The sequence below is a fragment of the Peromyscus eremicus genome, chromosome 3 (genome assembly GCF_949786415.1).
Source record: "Peromyscus eremicus chromosome 3, PerEre_H2_v1, whole genome shotgun sequence".
NCBI lineage: Eukaryota > Metazoa > Chordata > Mammalia > Rodentia > Cricetidae > Peromyscus > Peromyscus eremicus.
In genome coordinates, this window is record NC_081418.1 from 34974192 (window position 1) to 34994442 (window position 20251).

General features: G+C 41.9%; 1 protein-coding gene across 2 annotated transcripts in view; it reads right to left on the reverse strand.

The window, feature by feature from the left end:
- Aass (aminoadipate-semialdehyde synthase) overlaps positions 1-19400 on the reverse strand; it is a 55507-nt gene extending 36107 nt beyond the window's left edge. The window contains exons 1-6 of one of the 2 annotated variants that reach the window (XM_059257425.1): positions 19320-19400; positions 10292-10516; positions 8637-8813; positions 5391-5475; positions 1554-1621; positions 1307-1453 (exon numbers count right to left, since the gene is read on the reverse strand). In XM_059257425.1, the coding sequence (XP_059113408.1) occupies positions 1307-1453; positions 1554-1621; positions 5391-5475; positions 8637-8813; positions 10292-10501 (687 nt within the window). In that variant the 5' untranslated portion in view covers positions 10502-10516; positions 19320-19400. Of the gene's footprint in view, positions 1-1306; positions 1454-1553; positions 1622-5390; positions 5476-8636; positions 8814-10291; positions 10592-19319 lie in introns of both variants that reach the window. The other variant, XM_059257424.1, reaches the window with a different exon arrangement.
- Positions 19401-20251: the final 851 nt, after the last annotated feature.

Below are 20251 nucleotides of genomic sequence, written 5' to 3' on the forward strand. Positions count from 1 at the left end.
TAATTAGCAATTGATGGGGGGGGGGGGGTCAGTACATTATGGGTGGGGTCATCCCTGGCCCTGGGTTCTATAAGAAAGCAGGCTGAGCAAGCCAGGGGAAGCCAGTCATAAGCAGCACTCCTCCATGGCCTCTGCATCAGCTCCTGCACCCAAGTCCCTGCCCTGTTTGAGTTCCTGTCTGATTTTCTCTGATGATGAACAGTGATATGGAAGTGTAAGCCAAATAAACCCTTTCCTGCATAACTTGCTTCCCCTGGCTTGCTCAGTTTGCTTTCTTATAGAACTCAGGACCACCAGCCCAGATTGGAAACACAATGGACTGCTCCCCACCCCATCAACACTAATTAAGAAAATGCCTGCCGGGCGGTGGTGGCGCACGCCTTTAGTCCCAGCACTTGGGAGGCAGAGGCAGGTGGATCTCTGTGAGTTCGAGGCCAGCCTGGTCTCCAAAGCGAGTTCCAGGAAAGGCGCAAAACTACACAGAGAAACCCTGTCTCGAAAAACCAAAAAAAAAAAAGAAAATGCCTTATTGTCATAGAAGTAAAAGCCCTAAGACACTTAGTTACTAGCAAGATTCCAAGCAGTTAATGAATAAACCACCCATCACCTGAAAGTTAGTGCTTTATATCATTAACAAGGAGTTATCAAAGGCAGAGGAGGGAGGAATGGAGGGAGGGAAGGATGATGTAAGGATAAAGGGGCACTTCAAACTTCTAATGCAGTGGTTCTCAACCTTCCTAATGCTGCCACCCATTAATACAGTTCCTCATGTTGTGGTGACCCTCAACCATAAAATTATTTTCATTGCTACATCATAACTGTATTTTTGCTACTGTTATGAATTGTAATATAAATATCTGAAATAAAAGATATCTGATATATGAACTCTGTGAAAAGGTTGTCCAACTCTCAAAGGGGTCATGACCCACAGATTGAGAACTACTGCTCTAATAGATGACATCAGCTAAAAGCAAAGAAAATGCTTGGGCTATTACTTTTCTTTGCTACAGTAAAAACAACAACAACAGCCGGGCGGTGGTGGCGCACGCCTTTAATCCCAGCACTCGGGAGGCAGAGGCAGGCGGATCTCTGTGAGTTCAAGGCCAGCCTGGTCTACAGAGCGAGATCCAGGAAAGGCGCAAAGCTACACAGGGAAACCCTGTCTCGAAAAAACCAAAAAAAAAAAAAAAAAAAAAAACAACAACAACAAAAATACTCCAAAATGAATGGTCATTCATTCTGTTTGAAATGCCCATGAAATGTTCAGCATTTCAGATTGCTTGGCAAAGAGGACAGGTGGAGCTACCTTTGATACGTTGCCAGTCCCCGTGAACACAAATGTTAAGGGTCCTATTGACTTTGGCATCAAACCCAGGGATATTTCATAGCCTGCGTCGCGGACAGCCTGCACAGCCTGGCTGCTGTTCCTGTAGTTGTGAGCCATGCCAAGATGCTGGAAGCAAGCACACACAATCCACGTCAGTCCACTAGCTCAAATGCGTTTCTAGGCTGAAAATGTGACGTGTTTCCAATAAATAAATAAAATCTCTCACCATAAAAGGTGTATGATGTCCCAAAGCAAGGAGCCTTAAACCCATTCCATGTAAAATATTGATCATTCCTGTCACAGAACCAGATCAATAAAAATACCATTAATTGAGTGGAGTTGACTAACAATGCACAAAATAAATTCTGTTCATAGGCATTTACCAGAAGGAATGATACATTTTTCCCTTTGTTCATTTTAAACCTGCTGGGTATCCTAAGGAAGCAAAGATGATAGTATTTCAGATTCAGAAGGAACCTCAAGACATCTTATCTATGTCCTCTAGTTTCTACTATCAAATACACTCACCCATCTATATCCTCACCTGTTTTGTTTTGTTTTTTTCTAATACTGGCCCTGATAAAAAGGAAGAAAATCCCTCTTCTCATCAAAGGCTAATTTCTCCTCCTGTCTGCAGGTCTCAAAATGCCCTGGCCCTCCACAGAAAGAAATTTATCTTTGAATAGCTCCCTCATTCTTATCAGTATTCTAACATACTCCCACCTCCCTTACCAAAAGCAAGCAAACAAACAAAAACAAAGTCACCACTGGCCTAGGGATCCAACAGATATTTAGTGGCCTACGTCACTAAACTGGATGGAATTTTCAAATCCTTATTTACTTGTCAGAATTATTCTTGGGCAGTGTAGACTATCTCTTGGACTGACACTCTAGTCTCCTCAGTATCTCTGACTTGAATGTATCCTTCCTTCATCCTTCCCTTCCTATCTCACTATGTAGCCCAGGCTTCTCTTGAACTCACTATGTAGCTCAGGCCAGCCTCAAATTCCAGAGACTCCCATCTCAGCCTGAAGTGCTAGGATTTCTAAAAGGTACAGCCATACCCATGTCCAGAATTAATCTTACTTTCTTTAAGCACCTTTCTGTGTGTATTATATTAGTACCCTCAGGATTCTCTTTGGGGCTCCATTTTCTTCATATCTTCATTTCCCCTTAGGTAATCTCATCACATCCCAAATTTAAGTATTTTTTATATGTGGATGATCCCCAAGTCTGTACTTTCAGTAGGGATTTTTCTTTTGATTTCAGGATGTTGCCAATCATCTTTTCTATGCCTTAAGTGGGGTGTCTTCAGACATCTAAAACTCAGCATGCCTATAGCAATGACCTCATTATGTATTCTCCCTTTGTTTATAGGACTACAATCTTCCATGCCTTTCTTAACACCTCTGCCACACATACAACTCTACCCAGATTTCTTTTATCTTTTTGTTGAAGTCAGCTTTTAAAAATAAATTGTTTATATGAAGTAAAATGCAATTCAAAATGTATAGTTTAATAACTATTAACAAATAGTCACACCTGTGTATCACAGATCCAAGATGGAAATTATTGCTACTGTTTGTATAAATTAGATTCTTTGGTTTTATGTAAATGAAGTTGTAAGCACATATTCTGTTCTTTGTTTCATTTCAACTAGCATATTTTTTTAGATTTACATCAATACTTTTGCCTTTTTGTTGCTGCAGTTTCTCATTTTATGGTTATACCATCATCCATTTATCCATTTCTTTTTTAAATGACATTTGTATTGTTTCCAAACTATTACAAATTTCTGTAAAAAATTATTTTTGTGGCACGTACACACAATATGTTACATTGCGTCACACATATACAATATGCGTCTAGTTTAAATGGAGTAGTACGTGGGGGTAATAATACTTCCCTCATTCCCTAACAAGAACCCCAGTACCCAAAACAGTATGGGCTATTGCTACTGCCCTTGGTTGCAAGCCAGAACTTGAAGGTAAGACTCTGTTGCTGAAGACTCCATATACTTCAGACACAGGACCTGAAGGAATCAAGCTGGAACTAGCCTGGAGGGCTCTTCCCCGAGGACTAGCTCTGATAGTACAGGAAGGCGCCATGCAAGTTTCCAAGGGAGAAAAGCAATCACTAGTCCTACCCAGCTGTAAAGTCTGCAAACCACAGCAATGACTGGCCCAGCAATATATTCCCAATGGTGCAATAGTTCACTTTTATATTAAGAATAACCAACAGCTGTCTAATTGAGCTTAAGGCCTGCTCAATAGGAGGGAATGTATGCCTGAAACTGTAAAACTCTCCAACTACCCATAGCTGAACAGTTTAGAGACCTTAGAAAAGACCTTACTACTGACATTTTCTAAAACCAATACAATTTCTAACTATGTTCTAAATACTTTTAATTATCCTCACTAATAGTACCTCTCAATCCTCATCAAAAAAGCTTTTTTTTTTCCAGCAGATAAGAGATTATTATGAAGATCCACAATTGGCCAAAATACAGAAAATGAGTGACCGAGCTTTGATTGATACATCTACAGTGTAACCCCTACATCTAAGACTCAAGAAAAATTGTGGAAGAACCAGCGGGGCAGGACAGGTCATCTGCTGCTAAATAATGTCTTCTAGACATGGCAGGAAAGCTGTATTTATCAAGTATCAATCATATGGTTGATTAAACAAGACCTGCACAGTGACATGCACCAGTTGATATGCCAATGTTATGGGAAAAATTCATAAGATCCACCCCTAGATGAGGAACCACAGGGAACCAATGGCTGCTGAGAGAAGAGGAATAGGTTTTCTCCAGGAACGAGCTCCCAGATAGGTCACCCAATCCCGAGTGGTTAACCTGAAATGCATGTACATACAAGCAACACTAAACTAACTCAGCAGGGTGTGTGTGTGTGTGTGTGTGTGTGTGTGTGTGTGTGTGTGTGTGAGAGAGAGAGAGAGAGAGAGAGAGAGAGAGAGAGAGAGATAATAATTTAAGAAGAAGTCATAGATTCGAGAGGGAGTGTGGGGAATGTAGAAGAGGTTAGAAAAAGAGGGAGAGGTGGAAATGATGTAAATACAGTACTCTTGAATGAATTTCACAAATATTTTAAATTAAAGTAAAATTCTTTTTGAGTCTTGCTGTGTAGCCCACACTGGCCTCATATTCATGACAATCCTCCTGCCTCAAGCTTCTGGGTGCTAGTCTATCACAATAAATTTGTTTCATGAAATGTTTTCCTTTTCTAATGAGTAGAATTTACTTAATACTGTAAAATCAATCTTTTCTTGCAGTGGTTTCAGCCATTTGTATCTTTAAAGGTTTGTCTAATTCATGAGTTCATCAAGCTCACTAGCCTTAGTACATTTTTTTGTTGTTCTTTCAATGTTTGTAGAGATTACTATGTATTTCTTCTCTCTGTACAGTGCCAGCTCCCTTTTTTCTTCATCTAGCTAGATTTTTTTTAATTGTATTGATAGCAGAGCTTTACACATGCCTAACCTTCGCTCCTTCTTACTTGCTTAAATAGGTTTCAATCATCCATCAAGTCTCAGCGTCAGATGTGCTAGCTCAAGGACAACCCCCCCCACACACACACACACAGCTATTTCCAGCTCAGTGCCCTTCTTCTAGCAAGTATCATTGTCACTATACCTGTGTGTTATCTTGTCTCTATCATTGTTTAAACAAAAGCCACATCCTATTCACAGGCATGGTGTTATTTCTGAATCAATCAGCTCATTTCTGATGTCTTCATTTTCTCTACAGAGAACACTCACTTGGGTAAGTTCCAAACGGCCTGGAACAGTAGTCAACAGGGCTCACCCCTCACTTAGTCAAGAAGATCCCCCCTCCCCTGATTTTCTACTTATGATATCCCATTACAAACATAACTTTGTTTCTCCAACACGATCATCTAAAAAGCTAGAATCTATTCCTAGGTATTTAACCTTTTGCTTGCTTTTTTTTTTTTTTTTTTACCAGTAAACATAGGAAAGAGAAAAGCACACTTGCACTGCTGAGACACACTTAGAAAGCTACACAGAGCTCTGTCACACCTACCTGCCACACCTGCCCATTGTCCAAATGCCACTATCCGAGACCCTCGGTGATCCACCATTTTCTCATAATCAATGAGTCGGATTTCCTGAAGAAAGGGAAAGAAGAAACTGTTGCAACCAGGCAAATTCGGCCAGTAAGTCACACATAAAGAGTAAAAATTTTATATTTTTTTCTTTTTTAGAAAATGCATGTTGACTTACTAACCCATTATCAGCAGGTGCACCATTAAATGCTTTGAAAACGCTTGGTCACAAACCAGCTGTAATCAGAGCTAAAGGAATGAACTGAGTGTTAAAAATCCTTTGAAGTGAGGAAAGGAAATAATGGAGGCAAAGGTTTCCTTTAAGTTATCACGTTCCCAACCTGCCCAAGACCAACTGAAATACACCTATGTCCCTACTTATCATCAATCTTCTGGTCCCAAAGAAAATACATCCTTCCTAAGATGAATCCCTGTGTGTGAGCAAATTCTGGTTCATTCCAAGTCCTTCCCAGTCAATCTTCTTGAACTATTACCTCTTTCTTTCATATATATTCTTCCTGTACATTGCTCCTCAGTCATTTTTAAATATCCCTTTTTACCTAAAAAATAGTAACAAAAAGCCCAATACTCTCTTTCCCTCTCTCTCCTCTCCATTTTATTCCTTCTTTATCTCTCTTCTCTTTTCATCTTTACATTTCTTTTCTTCATCTTTGGCAAACACAAATTCTTTCTCTTTCTCTCTCTCAGGAAAGCCCCATTAATGTATTCTTAAAAACTATGTTATAATTATACAACACTTTTATCTCTTCAAAGATAATAGGAGTTAGGGGCCTGGGGTACACTGCTAAGTAGAACACAGAGTACTTGCTTAGCATGTGCAAGGCCGTGGGTTGTAACCCCAGTACTGGGGGGGGCATTGCACAATTTAAAATCAAGGTTACAAATGTAATGACATTTAATGTATATCCAACTCTGAATGACTTGTTAGCGTGCTGTCCAAAAGCCATCCTGCTGGGTCTGTTTTTATTGATTTTTTTGATGAGGACCAAAGGTACATATAACAAAATGTCTCTGAAGTTCTCCATAAAAGAATTTATTTGCTTTAAAGTGGTTTTGAAATTAACAGGAACATATCCTATCGCCCCACATAAAATCCATTTCCTCCATTGTTTGTATTGTTGGTAAACACAACCCTCTGTTCCTTTCTCAGATTCTATATTGAATGTTCTGTCATCCTTACTGCAGGCCATAGGCCTTGGCTGTGATCTGTGTCTCCACTCACTCCCACATTTATCCAACCTCCCAACTATATACACCGCCTGGTCTCTGATAGTGCTGGTCAGGAAAAGCTGCTCTCCTAGGCTACAGACTCATTTCCAACATACTATCAGCTTCTCTGACAACTGTCAAAATGTAGATATCCAACAAGCTAAACCCCTCTGCTACCAACATGGCCATCCTAGCTTGCTGTCCTCATATACATGGCCATCCTGGCTTGCTGTCCTCATATACATGGCCATCCTGGCTTGCTGTCCTCATATACAGCATAGCCATTGTGGGAGGCCAGCTCCCACCTTTTACAGGGTTCCTATGAGGAGAAGAGAGGCATAAGGAATTTGTAGATAGAAAGATAGCAGAGATGAGACAGAAATACAGGATAGCTTCAGGAGAACCTGGATCAAAATCCACCAGCCCCTTCTGGCTCTTCAAAAGGGCTTTTTATAACAATGCCAAGGGGTGAAGCAAAAGACAACCCCCCCCCTTGCTAGATCAAAGCATACCACACAGCCAAGTGTAGACTTTTCCAAATACCTGGTAACCACACACGTGGTCAAGTCACCCACTTATGCAGCCCCGCTAGATAAAGCAAGCTCAGATCTCACTAGGAAACCTTTGTGGGCTCCCACAAGCCATCCTAGCTTGCGTTCCTCATATGCAACATGGCCATCCTAGCTTGTGTTCCTCATATGCAACATGGCCATCCTAGCTTGCTTTCCTCATATACAACATGGCCATCCTGGCTTGCTTTCCTCATATATAACATGGCCATCCTGGCTTGCCCTCTTCATCTACAACTTGGGCATCCCAGCTTGCTGTCCTCATATAAACACTTTCTCAGTCTATAGTGCCTTTTCTCAGTTGCTCAAGTCCATGCCCTAATCACTGCTGACTTCTTTCCTCAAATCCCACCTTCCTTTAATCAGGGAATTGTGTAGGACTCACCTCTACAATGAAATTAGGGTTCCCCAAACATCAGAGCATCTACTCTACCACCCAGGAGCCAGCCACCCTCATCTATTGCCTATATATAGCCTGACTGCCCCTAGACTAAGGCATCTGATTAGTGTTGCTTTCCTCCTCCCAACTCCAACCATCATCCACATCATAGGAAGACTAAACACACTGGCACACGACCCACTCTACCCACCCACTCATAAAGACCCTTGGTTCTTTTTCTTTATGTGCTTGTCTGCTTGGAAGACTCATCACCATCAGAAATGGCTCAGTCCTTTGTTTCCTTTAAATATCTTCCCAAATGCCACCTTTGGAATGAGGCCTTATCAACAGTTGCACTGCCCCCTTTTGGTGTCCATGTCCCTTTCTCCTTCAGTACCATATCTCTTCTACCAAGTATTTCCTGGTGACATAGGCTGCCTTCTTTGCTTATCTCTATCTCCTCCCACTGAATGTGGCACCAGAAACACAAGGGTAATGGCTATTTTGCATTTTCATGCTGATGAATTGTTTCAGACACATTGTAGGCACTCAAAACTGTTTTCATTCAGTGGGCAGTCCCATTTTAAGGAGCTACTAATGTTTTCACAGTATTTAAACCTCAAAATATACTTCATCTCTTATGACTAGCAATGAATGTGAAAGCATTTCTTGTCCTGTTCTTGTGCCATAGAGCTGTATAAACTTGGTTAAGCTACTGTACCTCTCTGAGCTCCATGTGAAAAACAAGCTGTTAGTCTGCATGATCTCTGAGGCTCTCTCCAGCTCTGGAATTCTACATGGTGGTATTTACACGCTTGACCTTATAAATTAGTAACTGCTTGTGGGGGCGGGGGACAAACTTTTACCCTTCCTTTTCAGAGTATATAAGATAGTGAGATGCATTGTTTTATGTATACTCCAAACCTGTACAGCCAAGGACAGCTCTTCATTGGGCACCCTGACGTAGACCACATCTCCTACTGAAGTGAGTGACAGACCTACCGTTCAATGCCTCATTACTGCTCATGAATACTGGTCACAATTACCTGTTTCAGAATCTCATCCAACAAACTCATATTGGCTTCCTGGGCCTTTATTGTGTGGGAAAAGAAGGCATAAGTCTTCTTGGACATCAGTTTTTCCTCTGGAGGCCTTTTTACTCCCAAAATTAGACAAGCTTCTGTGATGTCCTCCTGAAGAATGCCGCCAGCCCTGGCATACTCCTGGGGATGAAATTTGGACCAAAGTTTACTCTTGCAGATTGTAGTGGTCATGACTTTCTCTGATGAAAAGTACAAAAGTACAACAACCTTCAGAAGGATGGGGTTTGGTGAAGGATGAGGTTTAGTACAAATAACAAGGTAGCTTCCTCAATAAAGATATTATCTATCCTGCTTGGCTTCTATGGGAAAAAATTTGGAAAATCCACTATTCACTCATATTTAAGAGCAGATTATACTTTGATCACAAATGGAGACAGGAGGAACAGATGTTCAAGGTCATCATTGGCTATCTAGTAAGTTCCGGGTTAGTCTGAACTACAGGAGACCCCTGTTACAAGGAAAAGAAAAACTGTATGTGTATTATGTACAGATAGCGTACAGTAATGACAAAGGTAGAGATACATTTCCACACTGGAGAGATCATCTGGGAACTATCTCAACCAACGATCGCATATTGCTGATGGTGGGGCATCTTGGTATCTTGAGCCTTTGATTTGGTACTATGGGAAGATGATATGTGACTGACATTTATGCCCCAAAGGTCTAGCCTAAATCTAATCCTAAGGATACAATCAGACTAGTTCTATTCAGAAGCAGAACATGCAACAGGTCAGCTTCCTAGACTCTTCAAAAAGGAATCAATGTCATTAAAATAAAATCAGGAAAGGAGGAGATGCCCCAGATCACAACTAAAGATACAGAACAATAGCCTGTAGGAAGCTTAGGTAAGCCTCAATTGAGCCAGTGGGGAATTTGAACACAGATCATATGAGAAGCAGGGCAGGCTGCCTAATGTCTGCCATCCCAGCACTTGGGAAGTAGAGGAACAAGGGTCAGAAATTCAAGATCATTCACGGCTACACAGAAAATTAAAAGACAATCTTGGCTACATGAGGACCGGTCTAAAACAAAAGAAAGCAAAAAAGAACTGATTGTGTTCTTGTGCGAAAATAATACAGTGGCTCTGTTAGAAAGCACTGTCTAGGAGATGCCCAGAAAAGCACTAGATGCTAATGTTAGTTAGAATGTCGGCAACCTACTTTCAAATGATCCAGGAAAGGAAAAGTACATACATATTCCTAAAACTGGAATGAGAATATAACTTCTGCTATGATTATTTCAAAAAGTAAACAGAATGATGGATGTAAAGGACTATCAACATGACTGCTGAGGTACAACCTCATGAAGAATAAGCTGTGACTGAAGGAGCATTCCTGGGTACAAGAATGGCAACTTAGTCTTTGCCTTTCTATTCCCAAAAGTAGGGCTGCACCTGAAGGAGAGAATGACTGAAAGACTCGGGAACTTCTGAAAGCAGACCCTTAAACCCTCAGGGGGAGAGCATGTGGAATGGAGTGAAAAGAATACTTTTAGCAAAGTAATGGAATTAAAGTGAAAGGGCACATTTGGTTTCCTTTCAGATGCTTCTGGATTCCACTGTTGCGTTCACAGACATTTCCCAAGTTGAAGGTAGTCACCTTGTCGTGAATGGCCCGTCGATTGGAAGGCTGTATCAAGACCTTGTATCCCAGTTTGGTGATGCCCTTGATGTGCTTGGGAGCCAGAGGTGCCCTGCGCTCCCAGGCATTCACATCCTCTCTCCGGAGCGCCATCACTGGCTTGTGGTGGAGACCTCTGGAGAGGCCGGCTCTCAGCCTGGCCAGTCTTGGCCTCTGCACTCGCAACATCTTCAAGTCTGGTAGCTGTAAAGGCAAGTTTCAACAGCAGCACAGAAAAGAGCGGAAGGCTCACAGATGAGTTCTGGTCTCCTCAGAAATCTGTTGCAAAAGAGAACCAACCCACTTGGTAGACATGGGCAGGACAAATCTCCGGCAGTAAATGTGCCTTTAACGAACCAAACTAAAGCCTCCAAAGATAGGTCAACGCAACTTCTTAAATGTTTTATTAAATATGTTTTTAGGACAAAAGCTTAAACATATTAGTCTAGTATAGAAAGAGAAAGAGATAACAGATATCAGTATTTACAAACTGGTCCCTAGTTTGATGATATAAATTTAAATTCCTATAACGGTATACAAGCATCTTCAACGCTCCTCCTGATATTTCTCCCTAAGTTTACTGAATAGGAGTCACTCAGTGTGCTCTGCCCCCTAGTGGCCGAAAGTGAGTTTTTTGTTTTGTTTTGTTTTTTGTTTTTAATGTCTGCAATAAGATGTACAGAAATAAAAAGGAAGCATGTATAAAACTTGATATCACAAGATAGCCGATTTTGGTGGCGCATGCCTGTAATCCCAGTATTCAGGAAGCTGAAGCAAGAGGGTTGCCATGGGTTCAAAGTGAGTCAGGGCTACACAGCCAGACCCTGTCTCAAAAAAAGAAAACAAAACAAAACACTTCATGATCATTTTTCTAGGCTGAATTTAGCAAAAATACTGTTCCCTCAACTACTGTAAGTTAAAACCAACCACTCAATGGCATGGATTCCTTCACCACAGATTCTGGCTTCCCTCTCACAGATCAATATGGCTTCCTTCTTCCCATCCTCAGCCCTCTACCCTGCTGGTCTCAACTAGTTCTCTTGCTGCTAGTCAAGTATGCACAATTCCACTCATTTAGTCAGAACAAACATATTTACAAAACAAATATTCTGTGCCCCATACAAATAAGTTTTATATAGGTTTTTCCATACAAATATCTAGGTCTAAAAGTATTTGCTTTATCCTTTTCAAATGTTTGTATACACCTTGAAACCAAATATTGCTGATAAGTTTAATTCAGATGCTATTGTTTTCCTATGTAAGGTTGGCAGCAAATTATAGAGATTATATAGTCTCAAAAAAGATAATCCTATCCATTACTTCATAGTTCTACAAATTTCTTACTCATTACAGACAGCACATAGTAAGCCTTTTTATGTTATGAAGTAACACACTATAGTTGGGAATTCAAGCTCTAAGGAATACCTTTCTCACAGATGGAGACAGTGACCAAACACTCACAAGAACTTGCTATCTATAAATATAGAGAGCACTTCACAACAGAACCAGAGGAGAAAGCAAGGAAGACATCCAGGAAGAGTCAGCTGGACACAGCAGAAACCATGCCAGGTACCAGAAACACAGCAGGGTACCAGTCCAGCCTTTGGCGGGGATGAACTGCATGATGAGAACAAGAGGTAGAAACTGGTGAGCTAGGTAGGGTCCCCAAAATAGCAGTACTGAGAATGTTCTTGCTGAAGACCAAAACTTCCAGAAGAGGCTCTTTACAGGATGAGAGGAATTGAGACAAGTTCCTGAACTATCTATGGGTAACCCAACTGGATTGACCAGCCCCTCCCCTTCCCCATGCCTCACCCAAGTCTGCCAAGTCCTGTAAAAGCTCCCAGAGTAGCAGCTAGAGTAGCATGCTGTTTCCTGGGCCTGTTCTTGCTGTACAGAAACAGAGCCCTCTCCATCATTCTTAAGCCCCACTGTGAACTATAATTAACCTTCTGTCTAGAACTCATCTTCTGGGGTATGCATTTCATTCTCTGAATTCAAAACACAAGAAACTGAATGTCCATAACTCGGGGCCGCTTTCATGGCCAGTAAGTTTTGTGGGACCCTCTCTCCACATGCTAAACTTACCAAGAGTCAAAAAAGGCACAGTTGAACAACATTTCACATATCATACAGGTGAACATAACAGTGCTTAATATTTCAGTGAAGTATTACTACTAACACTACATGCATTTTTTGCTTATTTATATAATTTGGTTACTCAAAAAACTACATTAAATTTAAGCCCAAGTCTATAACATCTACTGTCCCCCAATCAAAGGACCACATACAATGTCTCATGAACCTGAACATCTTTGTTCCTAAATACCAACTCCAAAGACAGTGTTTCCTTTGAACATGAACACACACACACACACACACACACACATACACACACACACTGCACTTTCTGAATTCACAGGTGACCATATTATGAGTTTCCCTTTAGGGCCCTAAATGAAGGCACGTGCATATGTTCCCATTAGTTAGTGTCCCTTCTTCCAAGCCCCAGCTCAAGTTTGATGATTAACCAAAGTCACCTTCCCAAATTCAGTGACATCCTCTCCTTTTCTTGGGTGGGTGTGGGCTTGGAGACAGCAGGGGGCACACATATCATGCAAAGCCATACAGTCTAAGGGAACTAGAAGACAAAATCATCAGAAACTAGGATCCTCATAAGGAAGCTACATTGACTTTTCGTAAGGAATTCTAAAATTATTAGATTCTTGTAATTCACATTTTAAAATAAAATAATAGTTACCATTGATTAAAAACTATAAACCAAGCTGTAGAGATGGTTCAGCAGTTAAGAGCACTGGCTGCTCTGCCAGAGGTCCTGAGTTCAATTCCCAGCAACCACATGGTGGCTCACAACCATCTGTAATGAGATCTGGCAACCTCTCTTGGCCTGCAGGAATACATGCAGACAGGAAATTGTATACATAATAAATAAATAAATAAATAAATAAATAAATAAATAAATAAATATTTTTTTAAAAAAAACTATAAACCTAGCACTATGCTGCACCCTTCACAGATACTAACTCATTTCTTTCTTGCAAAAAATCTAACTTAGAGAGTATTATTGTTCCTTCCTCGAAGACGAACAATAGGACACTGGAGTCCGACTGGGTGGTTCACTTGAGCAGAAGCAGAATTCCTAGGATGAAGCTTAAAACCTGTGCTTTTCTCTGATTTGCCAGAGGCCAGGGATTGTACTAGACAAGGAGGTTTGACACACTGCTACTCTCACCAGCTCTGACTTCAAAAAGAAATCTGGCATCCAACTTTAGTCAGTTATCAGTGCTCACCTCTTGACCTCTATTCCTCTGTCGACTGAAAGTCTTTCCTGAGTCCCTGCCAAGGTAAATTCTAGACCTCTGGGTGTTTGGGGAACAAAAAGGGCTGAGATAGGAGCTATTACTGGTCACTTGTAAATTGGTGAACTTGGAAATCTGGTCTCAGCACAGAGCTTCCCAGTCACCTAAGGTCATCAAGAGCTAGGAAATGGACTGAGGATGGAGCTCAAGGGAAGAGCATGTGCCTAGCTTAAAAGTAGGTTCCACCCCCAGCACCAGGAAAAGGAGGGGAGTTAGCATCAGTGGGGACTTCAGAACTGCGCTGACAGGAGGAGGCATTTCCCAGCAACGACTGGGAGAGTTGCTCTGTACTGCCTGGTCCAGGATGTCATGCTTTCTGCAAAAATATTAGGAAGCAAATGCCATGTTTATTTTCAGACAAGGTGGAATGATTCTGGCTTACCCATGGACTCTAGTGAAATCAGCTGACACGACTGAGTGCTGATAAGAGGCAGTGTGAGTAAGGAGGCTGTGAAGAGAACAGGACAGGAAAGAGCTGGGGAGACACAAGGAAGAGGAAGAAAAGAGAAAGGGGGTGTCACATAATCAAGGAGTAAGGGAAGACCTTTACTCTGAAAAGTCTAATCTTTTTCCCTCCAACACATTGAAGATCAACATTTCAGATACAAAAATGTAAGTTTAAAAGCATTCTCTGTACCTTTGTGGAAAAAAAAAAAAAAAGAATAGCTCTAAGGTATATTCCTACTCACATAGGATTCATTGGGAACTTAAAGTGCCTCTAACCATCACCAGAGTATCACAGAGACATACTGCTAGCAACAGAACACTCCATAGCAGTAGAACTTGCTTTGTAACAGCATCTCCAGCGGCTCTTTTTCAGGTTTTCACATTTGCATAGCAAGTAATTTACCAAACAGGCCATCTCTCCAGGCCTTTCACAGATATTTTAATTCTTCTAGTAAATATCAAAAATTCCTCCAAGTTCCTCCAACCTTTGTATAACAACTACTCATGAAAAAACACTTTTTAAACTTAGGAATCACTAGACCCCCTTTGGGGCAACATATCAGACATCTTCCATATCAGATATTTACATCACAATTCATAAAAGTAGCAAAATTGCAGTTACAAAGTAGCAACGAAAATAATTTTATGGTTGTGACCACCACATGAGGAACTGTATTAAAGGGTTGCGATGTTAGGATGGTTGAGAACCACGGCACGAGGCCAGCATAAAATCACAAAACATAAAGAAAGACCTAAGCATGGTTTCCCTTAACTTCTCCCATTTCCACCGGGACATGAATATGCTTAGAAAAGTACATTCATTATTGAAGAAATTAAGACCAAATGTTCCATCTCTGGACTCTATACTCAGGCATGTCTTAGGGACCATTTGTTTGAAATCTTTACAACAATCCTACTCCCTATAATCCAGTGACTGAAACTACTCAATCACATGGAGAGGTTTTTCAATGCCAAGTTATTTGCAGCAATCAGATATACATCTGGATTAAATATTAAGAGACTAGGAAAGGGTTAGCATAGACCCCAGATGAAGAAATAACGTAACATATAAGAAATGCAAAGTGTCTATATTTGTCTTTTTAGTTCATTCAAAAAATTGCAGACATATTTTAAAATATACTTGGTACTTTTTTAAAGATTTATTTGTGTGGGTGTGCGTGTGCATGCACATGTGTTGGGGGTGTTAGTATAGCCACTGAATCCAGAAGAGGACATCCAAGTCCTTGGAGTGCGGCTCTAGGTATTTATGGACTGCATGACATGGGAGCTAGATACAGAACTTCAGTTCTCTGCAAAAACAGCCAAGTGTTTTTAATCTCTGGGCCATTTCCCCAGGCACATACATTGGTATTTTAAAACAAAATACATACTGGTATATTTCCATATACCATATCTCCCTAGTATATGTAAAGTAACAGAGTGGCTCCATACCTATGCTTCTTACCCATTTCCCAGACCATAGTGTTCCTGGGAATTTCAAGAGTTCCAGTGTCAACAGAGAATCTAACAATGGCTTAGTTCTAACTAAGCCAAATCCCTCCCAACTCCAAGGCTTGTTGGAACCAAGCCTGGAATTGCAAAGGCACAGCCCCAGATTTTCACTTCCTCTTCCCCAGTACATTTCTCAAATGCTTCCATGTTGAACCTATTATAAAAGTACTAGCCAAATGGTTAAAGAACATAAAATAAAAATTAAAAAAATAAAACTTAAAATCACCTGGACTGTGACGGTTAATCTTCATTGTCAACTTGACTAGATTTAGAACACCCTAGGAGACACACCTCTGTGTGTGTCTGTGAGGCATCTCCAGAGAGGTCTAATGGAGGGCAGACCCTTCCTGAACGTGGGTGGTGCCATCCCACAGGGTAGGATTCTGGGCTGAGAAAAAGGAAAGAGGGGCAGCCTGAGCACCAGTGTTCATCTCTTTCTATGTCTTGACTCTGGACCACATGAGATCAGCAACCTCACACTCACACTCTGATGTCTTCCCTCCATCATGGACTTCATCCCTATAAGGTGAGCCAAGAAAAATCTCTTTCCCTTCAAATTGTTTCTATGGGGCATTTTTGTTTTTGTCACAGCAACAAAAGTAACTACAGGGAGACTTTGAAGTCTCTTCCTGTTAATTTATCTGGTCTTAGAATATTCATATTGTCTCAACCCCTCGGCTGCTGTCATGCAATGACAGAAAAACCTGATTCTTGAAGCCAGCTGTGGTGCTGCAGGCCTTTAATCCCAGCACTTGGGAGGCAGAGGCAGGTGGATTTCTGTGAGTTGGAGGCCAGCCTGGTCCTTAGTGAGTTCCAGGACAGCCAGAGCTACATAGTGAAGCCCTGTCTCAAAAACAAAACAAACAAACAAAAACCTGACTCTCTTAGCTCACAGATTGAGACTCAGTGAAATGCAAAACAAAGTTCTGAACTGCAGTGCAATCCAAAATGGTTATCTGCTGCATTCATGTTTCCTTGCTAAATTGGGTACTCCAGGGTAGGAAGTAGGATTTATTCCCTTCTGTATTCCAAGTGACTGACACATCAAAAAACCTCAAACATTTTTTAAAAAAAGAATAAATTTATTTCACAATTAGATAACCCTAATACTGATGCACTGTGTATTTTGAAAACCTAGAAGAGAATTTGACAGTATTCTTAGTAAAGAAATCGCAAATGTTTGAGACGATGATATATTTATCCTGATTCAAATAGTACATGATATATGCATGTTATCAAAACAGCACATGATACACACACACACACACACACACACACACACACATATATATATATATATATATATATATATATATATATTATAATTTTTGTGAGCCAGGTAAAAATTTTAAATTATTTATCTTAAAATAAATTAGAAATTTTAAGTACACATCACAAAAACCTATGCAGTAGAGCATGCATGATAGATAAATAAGAACCAGATTGTCGCCGGGCGGTGGTGGCGCACGCCTTTAATCCCAGCACTCGGGAGGCAGAGCCAGGCGGATCTCTGTGAGTTCGAGGCCAGCCTGGACTACCGAGTGAGTTCCAGGAAAGGCGCAAAACTACACAGAGAAACCCTGTCTCGGAAAAAAAAAAAAAAAAAAAAGAACCAGATTGTCAATGCATCTTCCCCACCCCAGTACAGACACACACACACACACACACACACACACACACACACACGAGGGGGGGATTAAATAAGGTTTAAACATAGTTTTTTAAAAAGAAAAGAAAAAGTCCCTTTAGCAGTATTATTCTGATTCCATTAAGCTCAGTAGAGAGTGGGCAATGTGGACTACAGGCGTATTGAAGTTTTAGAATATAAATCAGCCTGTCCATATCCAGCTGAAGTGCACTACACAGAAAAACAAACCACTAAGGCAACACAGAGGAAGGCTGGGCACCCACCTAAGCCTCCAACAGTGTATCATTAACCACCCTAACCAGAAGCCAACGTTTCCAACAGGAGACAGATGCCAAGGAGTTCAGACTCACCTCCTTGAAATGGTCCCAGCACCTGAATTTACTCTATGAACCTGATTCACACCTTACTTGTCTGTGAATCATCTACAAAATCCAACTAACCCTCAAGGCTGTTGTGAACCTTCACTAGCAACCTGAGCCAGTCTCACATACTCTAAACAACGAATGTGAAGACAGGAAAAAGGTCCAAGCCTGCTGATTCCTCCAATGGGAGCATAGCCACACCCCTAGTAGAAGACACTACTTGCCCTTGCTGTTTGCCACACTGTGGTAAATTATGCTTCTCAGAAAGAAAAAAAATAGAACCCAAACTGAAAGAGCCTGTCTTGAATGCCACTCTTTAGACACAGGTGAACATGTAAAATTCATTACCATTTTAACTCTATTTCAACAAGTTTAAGACAGGTTTTCACATTTTTAGCATCTCTAAAATAGGGATGCATCTTAAATTGAAGACACCTTAAATTCAATGAATACAGTAATTGTGATAAGAAATATGGTTTTCTAGAACCTTGGGAAAATACCTCCAATAAACAAACTCAATCTTTGTCTTCCTAAGACACTGCAGAATAACAACCATGTTACACAGCCAACAAGTTTATGCAGCCTTAGGTCCACTCACCTTCATGGTAGGGAGGAGTGGAGTGGCAAAATACACACATACACACACACACACACACACACACACACACACACACACACACACCATGCCATCTGTGTTTTGTACAAAGAGTTGGAAGGACTCCGTGTACATCACTGACCATTCAGTGCGGTGTGCAGAGCCTCATAACGCTGGTCCCAGCTGCATACTGCTCACATTCTCACAATTCATGACCCATAATATCCAAGAAATGTCTGTCTCTACTGATTTAGGAACGAATTCATTTATTCATCATCATCATTTCTCCCTCCTCCTCCTCCTCCTCCTCCTCCTCCTCCTCCTCCTCCTCCTCCTCCACCCCCTCCTTCCCTCCCTCCCTCTTCATTCAACCAGGCAGAGTCCTTAACAAAGTGTGTCCAAAGAGCCATATCCTTCAGCATCGGCCTGGCCTGCCCAGCTGCCCAGGGTATCGAGAGTTTTAGAGACCAGAAACCCAACTTGCTCAACTTTCTCTCTCATGCCTATGACAATTAGAGTACAGACTGACTCAGCTAGGTCTCTAGCTCCGACAGAGTGACCAGCCATAAACCTGCAGCTAGGCATGGGAAGTTCGGTGTCACAGTTCCGCTGAGCCAAGGGTGGGGGCGGGGGATTCAGGGAGAATCTTGCTCCCTCCATCAGCCACCGCCGGCAAAGAAACTTTCAGTCCAAGAATAAATAAGTTATCCACTCTGCAAACTTTAGTTCCAACATCAACCCATATTCCCGAGCAAAGGCGCCACAACCACCAGCGCCCATCCCCGGCAAAGTGCATCGCCCCCTCCCCCTTCCTATTCAGAAGCCGAGGAGCTCAACCCACCGCCCTTCCTCCCTTCAGGAAGGCTGGGCGGAGAGGCCTAAAGCTTGTCCCCCTCCCTAGCTCATTCCCAGCGGGGCCCTAGGCGTCCCCCTGCCGCTCCAGGACTGAGGCCGACCTCCGGGCCAACAGCTGGAGTCCCGCGGTTGAGCTGGGAGCTCCAAGTGCATCCTGCAGGCTGGGATCGCGCCTGCATCCGCGTCGCCCTCCCGGCTCCCTTCTCACCTTGTGGGTTCTGAATAGTCCCGCGCAGCCCAGAGATCCTGAGTCTGGATCCTAAGGTCTCTAATTTCCCTGCCAAAAAAATTTTTTTTTTTAATTGGCTTGGGGGCGGGGGGCGAGGAGGAGGTGTTTGCTCAACTTTAAAGTACGTCACAAGCCTTCTCTCCTGCAGCCAATCAGCGGCAGCCTAGAAGGAACAACCTTCTCTTCCGCCAATCCGCGGCGCTGCCAGGTACTAGGTCATGCCCGGCCCCTGTTCTACCCTAAGGTTCAACAGCCTGAAAGATCTCTGACCCTAGAGATTAACTCAGATCCTCCCTCGATGGTTATTGACCAGGTTTGTAACTACCGGTGGCGGAAAGCAGGCGAAGACAAAAAGAACGAAAGAAATGTCTGGACAGCAACTACTAAGTAGATTAGCGTATCTTCCTGGAAAAAGTCGCAAGCGCAGGTGTCATTTGTTTTATGAAACGCACCTTTTCACAGCCTGTAACAGGACTAGGAAGTCCAGTCCGATGAGAATTCTGGCGTGTTTTTCGAATCCTGATAGCTGAGAACCCTAGGACACCACATTCAAGGAACAGAAGTTAGTGGATGATGAATGTATTACAGAGTCCAGAGTTGGTGAAAAATGTGTTTCCATAAAGACTAGCGCGGAGCCTCAGTGTAATAGCCAGAAGGGCATCATCCTTCCTGTTTTCACGAGTTTCTCCCCCATCTAGACTTGAGAAGGCAGGTCTCTGTAAATACGCCTAAAGTGCTGGATAGTTTATCAACTCGACATAACATAGCTATCAGAGAGGAGGGATCCTCATCAAGAAAATGTCTCCATAAGATCTGGCTGTAGGCAAGCCTGTAGGGCATTTTCTTAATTAATGATTCATGGGGGAAGCCCATTGTGGTCAGTGCCATCCCTGGGCTGGTGATCCTGGGTT